The sequence below is a fragment of the Narcine bancroftii genome, chromosome 11 (assembly GCF_036971445.1).
Source record: "Narcine bancroftii isolate sNarBan1 chromosome 11, sNarBan1.hap1, whole genome shotgun sequence".
Classification (NCBI taxonomy): domain Eukaryota; kingdom Metazoa; phylum Chordata; class Chondrichthyes; order Torpediniformes; family Narcinidae; genus Narcine; species Narcine bancroftii.
In genome coordinates this window covers 6,350,244-6,362,483 of record NC_091479.1, presented here as the reverse complement: position 1 = coordinate 6,362,483, position 12,240 = coordinate 6,350,244, and the positions used below count along the sequence as shown (strand labels likewise).

The following is a 12,240-nucleotide window of genomic DNA, read 5'->3' as shown; positions in this document are numbered from 1 at the left end:
CCTCCAACCCCTCACCCTGAGGACACCACTCCCTGACCCTCCAGCCCCTCACCCTGAGGTCATCACTCTGTGACCCTCCAACCCCTCACCCTGAGGACCACTCCCTGACTCTCCAATCCCTCACCCTGAGGACGCCACTCCCTAACCCTCCAACCCCTCACCCTGAGGACACCACTCCCTGACCCTCCAACCCCTCACCCTGAGGTCATCACTCTGTGACCCTCCAACCCCTCACCCTGAGGACCACTCCCTGACTCTCCAATCCCTCACCCTGAGGACGCCACTCCCTAACCCTCCAACCCCTCACCCTGAGGATGTCACTCTGTGACCCTCCAACCCCTCACCCTGAGGACCACTCCCTGACTCTCCAATCCCTCACCCTGAGGAGTCACTCCCTGACCCTCCAACCCCTCACCCTGAGGACACCACTCCCTTACCCTCCAACCCCTCACCCTGAGGATGTCACTCCCTGACCTTCCAACCCCTCACCCTGAGCACATCATTCCCTGACCCTCCAACCCCTCACCCTGAGGATGTCACTCCCTGACCCTCCAACCCCTCACCCTGAGGACATCACTACTTCACTCTATCCATTGGTGAATGTTTTATTTGTGTCTGGAACAGAACTGTCGCTGGCCAAGCCAGCATTCTTCACCCTTCCCTTATCATCCTCAAGGTTGTTTAGCAAGCAGTTGACATCTCGTACCTAGTACAAGTAAGACATGGTTCTGAAGTGCAGAGTTGTAGAGAGATGTGGAGCAACTATTCTCAATGGAAGCCCGATGGACCCACTAGAGTTGGGCATCAGGAATATAAATCCCTATCGGGCAAATCAGTGACTTCTTGAACCACCCCAGCAAATCACTGGAAAATTAAATACACTTGTCATGCCAGGAAGAATGAAATATTAATGTCCAAGCTGCAGAGAGCTCATTTAAATGTAAATTTGGCTCATTAAACCATAGTCTATTCCCCGTGTTGAGAACTGGTGCAATGTGATGCTAAAGGGCACCTTTAGGAGAGCAACAGTGAACAGCCCCACTCTGGATCATCCACAACCCTCAGTGTAGCTCTGTCACACTGGCACAGTGCAGGGTTGGGGGCTTCATCACACTGGCACACTGGCACTGTGTGTGGAGTCATTGCTACGCTATACTGCCACAGTGCAGGGTTGGGTGCTATCTGTGCACGTGATTACAAACCAGTCTGTGCTCTCTCCACAGTGTGATGGTTGACGTCTTGACAGTGTTTGATGACATGCTACATCGCCTCAGACTGCCAAGAAAGGTGTGGCAGAACCTACTTCTCAGTTGTCCCAAAGTGCTGACTCCAGGAGAGGTTTTCTCATCCATGGACTCTCTCCGCTCCCGTCCCATCAGTGCAGACTGGGGGTGAGCCCCCACAGCCTCTCCTTCCTAATTTCAACAGTAAACCCCCTGGTCGTGGTGACGTTGAGAGCAAGGTTGTTGCTCTGGCACCACCCAGCCAGGTTCTCCATCTCTATCCTGTGCTCTGACTCACCATTTCTGGTTATTCAGCCAAGTTGGTGGTGTCATCGGTGAACTTATAGATTGTGTTGGTGTCAAACTTGGCCACACAATCTTGTGTACAAGGAGTGAAGGAGTGGAGTAAACACACAGCCTTGGAGTGCCCCTGTACTGGTAATCAGCAGGGAGGTGGTGATGTTGCCCATCCACACTGATTGGGGACTGCCGATGAGGGTGTAGAGGATCCAGTTGCAGAGGGACAGACCCTTCAGTTTGATCATTAGTTTTGCTGGTACGACCTGTAGTCAGTGCACAACAGTCTAGCTGATGGTGTTCCTGTTGTCCAGGTGATCTAACGCAGAGTGGAGGCCAGAGCGATGGTACCCGCTGTTACCTCTTGTGACAATAGACGAGTTGATGTGGGCCCAGGTCCTTCCTGGAGAACAAATCAATTAGCGCTGTAGCCAACCGCTCGAAACACCTTCATAGTTGGCGACAGAGCCGCCACCCAGTTGTCATTGAGACAGGTTACTCTGCTCTACTTGGGCACCAGAATAATGGGTGTCCTTTTCAAGTGGGTGGGGATCTCTGACCATTGTAGTGAGAGGTTGAAAATATCTGCAAGAACTCCAACCAGTTGTTTCCCACAACTGGACTCCGTGTCCCGGCTTCCAGGAACTATCAACAAGTGTATATACTCTGTTTTCCAGAACTGGTTTTATACCCAACCACCAGCTGGTTCATACTGAAGTTTACCCATGGAGCCAGACCGGAGCATATATTATAAAAATGACCGATCCTGTGATCAGGTACAACATCTGGGCCAGAAACTTCTGGAGAATTTACCCTCCTGAAGGTCCTGTTCATGTCCAGTTTTGAAACCAGGAGCACGAGTCAGCGGGGGTACCTCGTCCGGAGTCTGGACTGGGAGCGCTCTCAGACTTGGTGGCTGGACAGGGCAAGCTCCTGTTCTCTGAACCCAAGGCCAGGGGTCATTGGGTCCAGCATAGAAACCAGCCTTTGTCAGAACTCAGTCAAAGGAACAACTTGTGGAGCTATTTGCTGAGTTCCAAGTGTGTGATCAACAAGTTCCCAGTCAGAGCAATTAACTCTGAAGCTAAAAAAATTAATGAATGGGTGCAGAGGAGATTTACCAGGATGTTGCCTGGATTGGAAATAAGTCTCATGAGGCAAGGTTAGCAGAGCTGGGACTTTTCTCTCTGGAGCATAGAAGGATGAGAGGAGACTTGATAGAGGCCTACAAGCACCTGTTTCCCCAGGACAGGGGTAGCAAACACCAGAGGACATGTGTACAAAGTGAAGGGACGGAGACCTCAGGGGTTTTTTTTTTAAACGCAGAGGTGTGGGGGCCTGGAATGCCTTGCCAGGGATGTGGGTGGAGGCTGGAACATTAGGGCATTTATGAGACTCTTAGACAGTCACACAAATGAAGGAAAAGAACAGGGTTATGAGGTAGAGATAGGTTTGTACTCTTTTTAAGGAGTAACACGAGCAGGCATAGATTTATGGGAGTAAGTATAGGAGAGGGTGTAAAAGGTAAGTTCTCATTCAGAGAGCGGTGGGTGTACGGTATATGCAGCTGGCAACGGTGGTGGAGGCATGGATTCCTTGGACTCTGGCCATTCGTAATGTGTACTCTGGACTGGGTCCATGGGTAAACTCCAGTACGAACTAGCAGGTGGTTGGGCGGAAAATGGGGACACGGAGTACATGCACTTGTTGGTAGTCCCTGAAAACAGGGACAGAATCCAAAGGGTTAAACGACTATTAGATAGGCTCTGGGAAGTAAGAAAAATGGAAGGTTATGTAGTAAAATCACACTGAAATGCTATAGGAACTCAGCTGGTCTGTCAGCATCCATAAAGACCATGTATTGTCAACATTTCAGGCCTGAGGCCTTCTTCAAAGAATGAGCAGAATTATCCCAGAAGCAGAAAGTCTCAGAATTCAGACAAAAGGTGTTAATTGGATATGATATGGGGAGAGGTGAGAATGTATCATGTCTGTGAAAAGAGACAGGGAAGGGAGAGAGGGGTTGGGGGATCTTTCCAGAGAAGTCAACGTTGATGCCATCCAGTTGGAGGGAGTCCAGTCAGAAGATGAGGTGCTGTGACTCCACTATGCGGGTGGTCTCAGTCTGGCAGCTCATGAGACCATAGACAGTTCATTGTTGGCAAGAGAATGGCACGGGGAATTGAAATGGGTGTCATTTACAGTTGTTAGAGCTGGTTATTATGTCGACCCAACACTGCGAGCCAAAGGGCCTGCTCTGTCCTGCAGGTTCCATGTTCTATGTTGGTAGAAAGCAGAGAGAAGTAGTGGAAGGAAAGTTTTCTGCTTGGAGGTCGGTGACCAGTGGAGTTCCTCAAGGATCTGTTCTGGGACCCCTGCTCTTTGTGATGTTTATAAATGACCTGGATGAAGAGGCAGAAGGATGGGTCTGTACGTTTGCGGATAACACGAAGGTTGGAGGAGTTGTGGATGGAGCTGAAGGTTGTCGAAGGTTACAAGGAGATATGGACAGGATGCAGAATTGGGCGAAAAAGTGGCTGATGGAGTTCAATCCAGTTATGTGTGAGGTGATGCATTTTGGAAGCACAAACCAGAAGACTGAGTACAGGGTTAACGGTCGGGCCTTGGGATGCAAATCCATACATCCCTCAAGGATGCCTTGCAGATTGATAGGATAGTTAAAAAGGCCTATGGGCCTTTATTCAGGAGTAGAGAGGTTATGTTGCAGCTCTACAAACCTCTAGTAAGACCATTCTCAGAATATTATGTTCAGTTCTGCTCACCTCATTACAGGAAGGATGTGGAGAGGGTGCAGAGGAGATTTACCAGGATATTGCCTGAATTGGGAAACTTATGAGGGAAGGTTAACTGAACTGAGGCTTTTCTATTTGGAGTGTAGAAGGATGAGAGGATACTTGATAGAGGTCGACACGATTCTGAGAGGCATAGATAGGGTGGACAGGCAGTGCCTGTTTCCCAGGCCAGAAGCAGCAAACACCAGAGGACATCTGTACAAAGTGAAGGGAGGGAAGTTTAGGGGAGATGTCAGGGGTGAATTTTTTACACAGAGAGTTGTAGAGGCCTGGAATCCCTTGCTGGGAGTGATGGTGGAAGCTGAAACATTAAGGGCATTTAAGAGACTCTTAGACGTATGGATGAAAGAAAAATAGAGGGTTACAGGGTGGGGAGGCTATAGTACTTTTTTTTAAGGAATATATGGGTCAACACAAGATAGAGGGCTGAAGGGCCTGTACTGTGGATACTGTATCCATCCAGAGGCAAGCTTGGCCTTTCACTGCAGGAGGTGGAGGGTATAAGCCTTTCATTAACAGTTCCTATCCAGTGCTGTCAAGCAGTAGGGTGCCTGTTTGCCCATAGAGCAGAGATGATAGGTTAACAATGAGTGAATTAAACAAACTGTGGAGAGACACCAAGGGCAAAAGCTGCAGGCGCTGCCATCTTGAGCAGACAGAGAATTGATAGAGGAACTCAGCGGATCAGACAACAATCAGGAGGGGATATGGGCAGCGATGTATGAGGTCTGAAACCAGGATAGAAGAGGTGATAAAAGTGGGGGAGGGGAGCAGAGGTGTTCGAGTGACTTCTGCAATTCAGTTTCACAAAGACTGATAGATGCTGGACTCTCAGGCAAACAGTGCAATGCAGAGGAAGCCAGGGGGTTAAGTAGCCTCAATAGAGGAAAATACGAGAGTCTATAGACACCGCAGTTGAAGTAAAAACACGACGCCAGAGAAACTCAACGGGTCAACAGTCTCCTTTATAGAGCAAAGATAAAGATACAGATGGGTAGGGAGGGAAGAGTGCACAAGGGAGTCACAGAGGGAGCGGTCCCTACGAAAGGCTGAGAAGGGAGGAGAAGGAAAAATGTGTCTGGTGGTGGGGTCCTGTAGTAAGTGCCAGAAATTCCAATGGATAATGTGTTAGATGGAGCTAATAAGTGGATGAGGGAGGGCACACCAGAAAATGGGGGGAGGGGGTATGGCTCTGTGAATGAAGAGAGAAGGGGGTGAAGAGCTGGAGGAAAGAAGACAGGGGGACAGGGAGGGGAGGGAGAATGGGGAATGGGCTGGCAGAAACCGGAGAAGTCTATGTTAATGCCGTCCGGTTGGAGAGGGCCAAGATGGGAAATCAAGTATTCCTCCAATTTATTGGTGGCCTTGGTGGGATAGTTCAAGACCATGGACAGGCATGTCAGCATTACCTGTGGGACCCTGCCCCTCCCCCCTCCATTTTGTTCAGGCGCCTGCCAACAATTTTCCACACCTTGTTGAAGGATTCTATAACTTTGCTCTATAAAGGACACTCTTTGACCTGCTGAGTTTCTCCAGCATTGTGTTATTACAACCCAATAGAGTTGCTGATCTGAAGTGGCCAGTTAATGTTTCTGGCCACAGATGCTGCCTCCTGCAGCTTGTTATGGCCCGTGGCAGATGGATTCCGGGATGGAGACTGATCCTCTCTCTGTCAACAGCAGAAGCCACCATATGCAGCACCTTGCTGTTGGTCAGGGAATCTGCCCGGAGCCACTCCCACAAGGGAGGAGTGGAAGTCTCTGGGCTGCGTGAAATACAGCGGGGGCAGTGGGGGAGACCAGAACTAGGGGACATGGCCTCAAGGGGATGCCTTGCCAGGGATGGTGGTGGAGGTTGAAACATTGGGGACATTTAAGAGACTTAGACAGACACATGGATGAAGGAAAATAGAGGGTTATGGGGTAGGGAGGGTTTAATACTTTTTTTAAGGAAGGAATATATGGGTTAGCATAACATTGAGGGCAGAAGGGCCTGTACTGTGCTGTAGTGTTTGATGAACTGCTTTTCCCAGAAGGAAGTGAATATGTGGAATTTTCTGCCCATTGAAGCAATCTCCCCTCCCCAGACAAGGTTCTATGGACTCAAAATACACAAATATAATTTCTTTCCATTCTGCTCTAGATTCAAGCACAGCAGAATCGCATTGCCACTGCAGCCCAATTCCCAATCACCTTTCCCCCTGGAATCTCCTCTCCTCCCACAGAGAATGGAGACGAGACTACCCCAGCAGAGACCGCGCGGGCAAAAGCCCTCCTCTTGCTGCAGTGAGTGGGAAGCTGGTTCTGATTGGCTCCCTCCATCCCCCTTCTCTCCCCTTTCCCCCTTCCCCTTCTGTCCCCCTTCTCTCACCTCCCCTTCCCCCACTCCCCACTTCCACCTCCCCCTTCTCTCCCTTCCCTCCACTCCCCCTTTCCTCTACCCCCTTCTCTCCACCCCCTTCCTCCTCCGCTCCCTCTCCACAGAGTGATACCTGAATTTGGAGAACATGTCTTCTGTGACAAGGTTCGCATTGCTGGGACTTTTTTGAGTGTTGAAGGATGAGCAGTGACTCTGCAAGATTCTTTGGGCACCTGTTTCCCAGGGCGGGAATAGCAAACACCAGAGATCATGTATACAAAGTGAAGGGAGGGAAGTTTAGGGGAGATGTCAGGGAGAAGTTTTTTTACATGGAGAGTTGTGGGGGCCTGGAATCCCTTGCCAGGGATGGTGGTGGAGGTTGAAACATTAGGGGAGTTTAAGACTCTTAAACAGGCACATGGATTGAAGAAATATAGAGGCTAACGGGAATGAGATGAAGAAAGTTTAAATTGTTGAGTGGCTTGTATAGGTTGGTACAACATTGTGGGGCGAAGGGACTGTACTGCGTGCAATGTCCTGTGCCTGAAGTCTGCATCCTCCAGGTTCAAGAGCAGTTCTTGTCCAACATCGAACAGGCTCTTGAAGCTCCCATGCTCCACAAACCCTGACCATACTACCCCTGCCCCAACCATCTGGGAACACTGTTGTAACATCAGCTACAAATATTCATTTATCTTTCATGCTTATTATTTTGTTTTCTGATTCGTGGCACACAGATCGTTTGTCCTGGTCTAGGTGGCATGGCTGCAGCAAGTCAGAGATTGGCGCCTCTGAGCAAGGCTAGAGGTCTTGGCCTCTTGTCTGCAGCCCCCGGGTGGGGTGGGTTCCCTCACCCAGTGGTGTTCTCCATCATCGAGGTGGGATCTGGGGATTCAGGGGCATGAGGCCAGACCAGACACCTTTCTTGAGCAGGAGTCAGCCCACGCCTGTAAACCCTGTCCATGCCTTTATCCATCCACCCGTCTCTAGTGTTAACCCTGTCCCGCCTGTGTCCATCCACCGGTCTCTCGTGTTAACCCTGTCCACGCCAGTGTCCATCCACCAGTCTCCAGTGTTAACCCTGTCCGCGCCAGCGTCCATCCACCGGTCTCCAGTGTTAACCCAGACCGCACCTTTATCCATCCACCGGTCTCTAGTGTTAATCCTATCCACGCCTTTATCCATCCATTGGATCTAGTGTTAACCCTGTCTGCACCTGTGTCCATGCACCAGTCTCCAGTGTTAACCCTGTCCATGCCTGTTTCCATCCATGAATTTCAAGTGTTAACCCTGTCCACGCTGTGTCCACCGACAGGTCTCCAGTGTTAACCCTGTCCATGCTGTGTCCATCCACCGGTCTCCAGTGTTAATCCTGTCCACGCTGTTTCCATCCATGAATCTCCAGTGTTAACCCTGTCCACGCTGTGTCCATCCACAGTTTTCAGTGTTAACCTTGTCTGTGCCTGTTTTCAATGGTAGGTCTCCAGTGTTAACCCTGTCCATGTTGTGTCCATCCACTGGTCTCCAGTGGTAACCCTGTCCATGCTGTGTCCATCCACTGGTCTCCAGTGGTAACCCTGTCCACGCTGTGTCCATACACAGGTCTCCATTGTTAACTCTGTCCATGTTTTATCCATCAACCAGTCTCCAGTGTTAACCCTGTCCATGCTGTGTCCATCCACAGTTTTCAATGTTAGCCCTGTCCACACTGTGTCCATCTACCCATCTCCAGTGTTAACCCTATCCATGCTTGTGGACATTGACCGTTCTCACTGCCAGGCCTCGCTAACCAGCCATGTCTTTCTGTGCTTCCACAGGTGAGGGAGGATGCTGGCTGCAGGGGCCAGCGTGCAGAGTCCTGGCCTGACCTCCTGGCCGCCCATCCTCTTGCTGATATTGGGAGCTGTTCTCTCTGGGCATGCCATGGGCTGCCCGGCCCGCTGCGACTGCTCGGCACCGGAGAGGTCGGTGGTGTGCCATCGGAAGCGTTTCATCTCCGTCCCCGAGGGCATCCCGACGGAAACCAGACTCCTGGACCTGAGCAAGAACCGGATTAAGACGCTGAACCAAGATGAGTTCTCCGCCTTCCCCTTGCTGGAGGGGCTGGAGCTGAACGAGAACGTTGTCTCGACGGTGGAGCCTGGGGCTTTCAGCAACCTGTTCAACCTGCGCTCACTGGGGCTGAGGGGTAACCGCCTGAAGCTCATCCCACTTGGGGTGTTCACCGGCCTCAACAACCTGACGCGGCTGGACATCAGCGAGAACAAGATCGTCATCCTGCTGGACTACATGTTCCAGGACCTGTCCAACCTGCGGTCTCTGGAGGTGGGCGACAACGACCTGGTCTACATCTCGCACCGCGCCTTCAATGGACTGCACAGCCTGGAGCAGCTGACGCTAGAGAAGTGTAACCTGACCACCGTGCCCACCGAGGCCCTGAGCCACCTCCACGGCCTGATCGAGCTCAGGCTGCGCTTCCTCAACATCAACGCCATCCAGAACTATTCCTTCAAGCGCCTGTACCGCCTCAAGCTGCTGGAGATCTCGCACTGGCCCTTCCTGGACACCATGGCCCCCAACTGCCTGTATGGGCTCAACCTCACCTCGCTCACTGTGAGCAGCTGCAACCTGTCCTCGGTGCCCTACCTAGCCATCCGGCACCTGGTCTACCTGAGGTTCTTCAACCTGTCCTTCAACCCCATCACCGTGATCCACGGCCACATGATGCAGGAGCTGCTGCGGCTGCAGGAGATCCACGTGGCCGGGGCTAGGCTCGCTACCCTGGAGCCCTTCGCCTTCCGTGGCCTCAGCCACCTGCGGCTGCTCAACGTGTCGGCCAACGCGCTGCGCACGGTGGAGGAGAGCGTCTTCCACTCGGTGGGCAACCTAGAGACCCTAATCATGGACCGCAACCCCCTGGCCTGTGACTGCCGCCTGCTCTGGGTGTTCCGGCGCCGCTGGCGGCTCAACTTCAACCGGCAGCAGCCCGTGTGTGCGTCGCCCGAGCTGGTGCAGGGCAAGGAGTTCAAGGACTTTCCCGACGTGCTGCTGCCCAGCTACTTCTCCTGCCGCCGGGCCCGCATCCGCGACAAGATGCCGCAGAAGGTGCAGGTGGATGAGGGCCATACAGTGCACTTTGAGTGCCGGGCGGACGGTGACCCAGAGCCGGCCATCGTGTGGGTAACCCCGCGGAAACGCCGCGTGTCTGGGCGGAGCAGTGGCCGCCTTACCGTCTTCCCCGACGGCACCCTGGAGGTGCGCTACGCCCAGGCGCAGGACAACGGCACCTACCAGTGCGTGGCGGCCAATGCGGGCGGCAATGACACGGTCACCGCCAGCCTGCACGTCCGCGGCTATGCGCCCGACTGGCCGCAGCCGCCCAACAAGACGTTCGCCTTCATCACCAACCAGCCGAACGGCAGCAACGCCAATGGGACGCGCGCCTCTGTGCCTTTCCCCTTCGACATCAAGACTCTGATCATCGCCACCACCATGGGCTTCATCTCCTTCCTGGGGGTCGTCCTCTTCTGCCTCGTCCTGCTCTTCCTGTGGAGCCGGGGCAAGGGTAACACCAAGCACAACATAGAGATCGAGTACGTGCCCAGGAAGTCGGACGCAGGCATTGGCACCGCGGACGCGCCGCGCAAGTTTAACATGAAGATGATCTGACAGCGCTGCTGGGACAGGGGGGAAGGGTGGGTGGGGACGGGTCCAACTAGGACAGGACCTGACGGGAGGGAGATGGGCAGTGGGATTCCCACTGCAGTAATGCTCTGAACCCCCGGCTCACAGTTCCTGGGGCCGCCCCGGTCATGGCACCCAATGCACGGCACCGATGCGGTCTGACCCCGGCCGTAACATGGACCACACTGACAGGCGGGCGGGCTCGGTGGGAGCCGCTGCTGTGCGTAGCCGGCGGGACAGGCCGAGTCACGGCCACGTCCCCCCGTTTCTCCCGTGGAGGGGAGTGTTTCTGGCTCCGAGCAGCGGGGGAACGGCTGGGGCTCCGGGAGGACTCTCCCTCCCCATCTCTCTCCCTTCCACCCCCTTCCCTCCCTCCTTCCCTCTCACTCCCTCTTTCCCATCTCCCCTTCCCTCCCTCCATCCTCCCTCTCTCCCTTTGTCCCTCCCTGGGGAGAGAATGGGTTACCATAATTACCACCCTGGTGACAGGGATGGGGTCACTATGGTTGCCCCCATGGTGACAGGGATGGGATTACCACAGCTAACACCACGGAGATTGGGTCTGGGTTACCATGGTAACAACCATGATGACAGGGACTGGGTTACTATGGTTATCACATTGGCGACTGGGATCGGGTTACCACGGTTAACACCCCGGTGATAGACACTGGGCTACCATGATTACCATCACAGTGACAGGGATGGGGTTACTATGGTTACCACCCTGGTAACAGGGATGGGTTACCATGAAGGGAGCCACAGTGCCGAACAACACTGCAGTACAATGTACATACCATCTTGTTACCATGGTTACCTTGGCTCCAATTTTTTTTTAATTTAAATGTAGACATAGAGCAGGGTGACAGGCCATCCCTGCCCACAGGTCCTTGTGGCCCAGTTACACCCATTGTCCTGCATGGAACTAGCTCTGGACAGTGGTGAAGTGGCCTGGCCATGCAGCACTGGCTGAGTCTGGCATGGGCTAATGGACACGCCTGGCAGTACTGGGAGTCCCCATGGAACCCTTCCCTCCCCACCCAGTGCACCCCCTCCCCACCCATGGACATTCCCCATCCTCCCCGTCCCCCTCCCAGGCAGTGCACCCCCTCCCCAACCTCCCCCTCCTACACCCACAGACACTCCCCATCCTCCGCTTCCTCCCCACCCAGTGCACCCCCTCCCCGTCCCCCACCCAGTGCACCCCCTCCCCACCCACGGACACTCCACACCCTCCCCGTCCCTCCCCAACCTCCCTTCTCCTCACCCAGTGCACCCTCTCCTACATCCACGGACACTCCCCACCCTCCCCATCCTCCCTTCTCCTCACCCAGTGCAACCCCTCCCCACCCACGGACACTCTCCACCCACCCCTCCCCTCCCCAACCTCCCATCCCCCCACCCAGTGCACCTCCTCCCCCACCACCATTATTCCTTGACCACCACCCCCCCCCCCAATTTGCATGCAGCGCAAACCTTATTGAAGAGGTGAGGGACGATGGCCCAGGAAAGGTTGGTGGGGCACTGGGCGGCAGAGAACATGGATGGGTCTCACCCTTCCACAAACACTCACTGGGTTCTGTGGGTCCCTGATCTGAACTCTGGAAGTCTTCACCCACCCTTGCTCCCCTCAACAGGACCCAGGGTGTGCAGATACACCAAGTTGTTGCAGAAACTCGAGCAGCATCCATTGGAAGGAAAGGGTTTCAGATGTGGGCCCTTGTTCAGGTGGGTTGGTTACCCTTCCCGTGGACAATGAGTGACCTGCTGAGTTTCTCCAGCATGTTTGTGCACTGCATTGTCCCCAGCATCTGCAGACTTGCTTATTGACCTGGAGGAGGGGATATACTGGGATACCGAGTGCCAAG

At 53.6% G+C, this 12,240-nt stretch overlaps 1 protein-coding gene and 1 long non-coding RNA gene across 4 annotated transcripts in view; one reads left to right on the top strand and one right to left on the bottom strand.

Annotated features, from left to right (window-relative positions):
• The window catches only part of LOC138745403 (leucine-rich repeat and immunoglobulin-like domain-containing nogo receptor-interacting protein 1), a 157,802-nt gene extending 147,405 nt beyond the window's left edge, over positions 1 to 10,397 (top strand). For all 3 annotated transcript variants that reach the window (XM_069902400.1, XM_069902399.1, XM_069902401.1), the window contains one exon: positions 8,509 to 10,397. In XM_069902400.1, coding sequence (XP_069758501.1) covers positions 8,519 to 10,360 — 1,842 coding nt within the window. In that variant the 5' untranslated portion in view covers positions 8,509 to 8,518 and the 3' untranslated portion in view covers positions 10,361 to 10,397. The remainder of the gene's footprint in view (positions 1 to 8,508) is intronic.
• Positions 602 to 10,895, bottom strand: LOC138745404 (uncharacterized). The gene is made up of 3 exons (XR_011346242.1): positions 10,842 to 10,895; positions 6,825 to 6,924; positions 602 to 1,923 (listed from the first exon to the last, which is right to left on the bottom strand). It is a non-coding gene; the product is annotated as an uncharacterized lncRNA (long non-coding RNA).
• Positions 10,896 to 12,240: the final 1,345 nt, after the last annotated feature.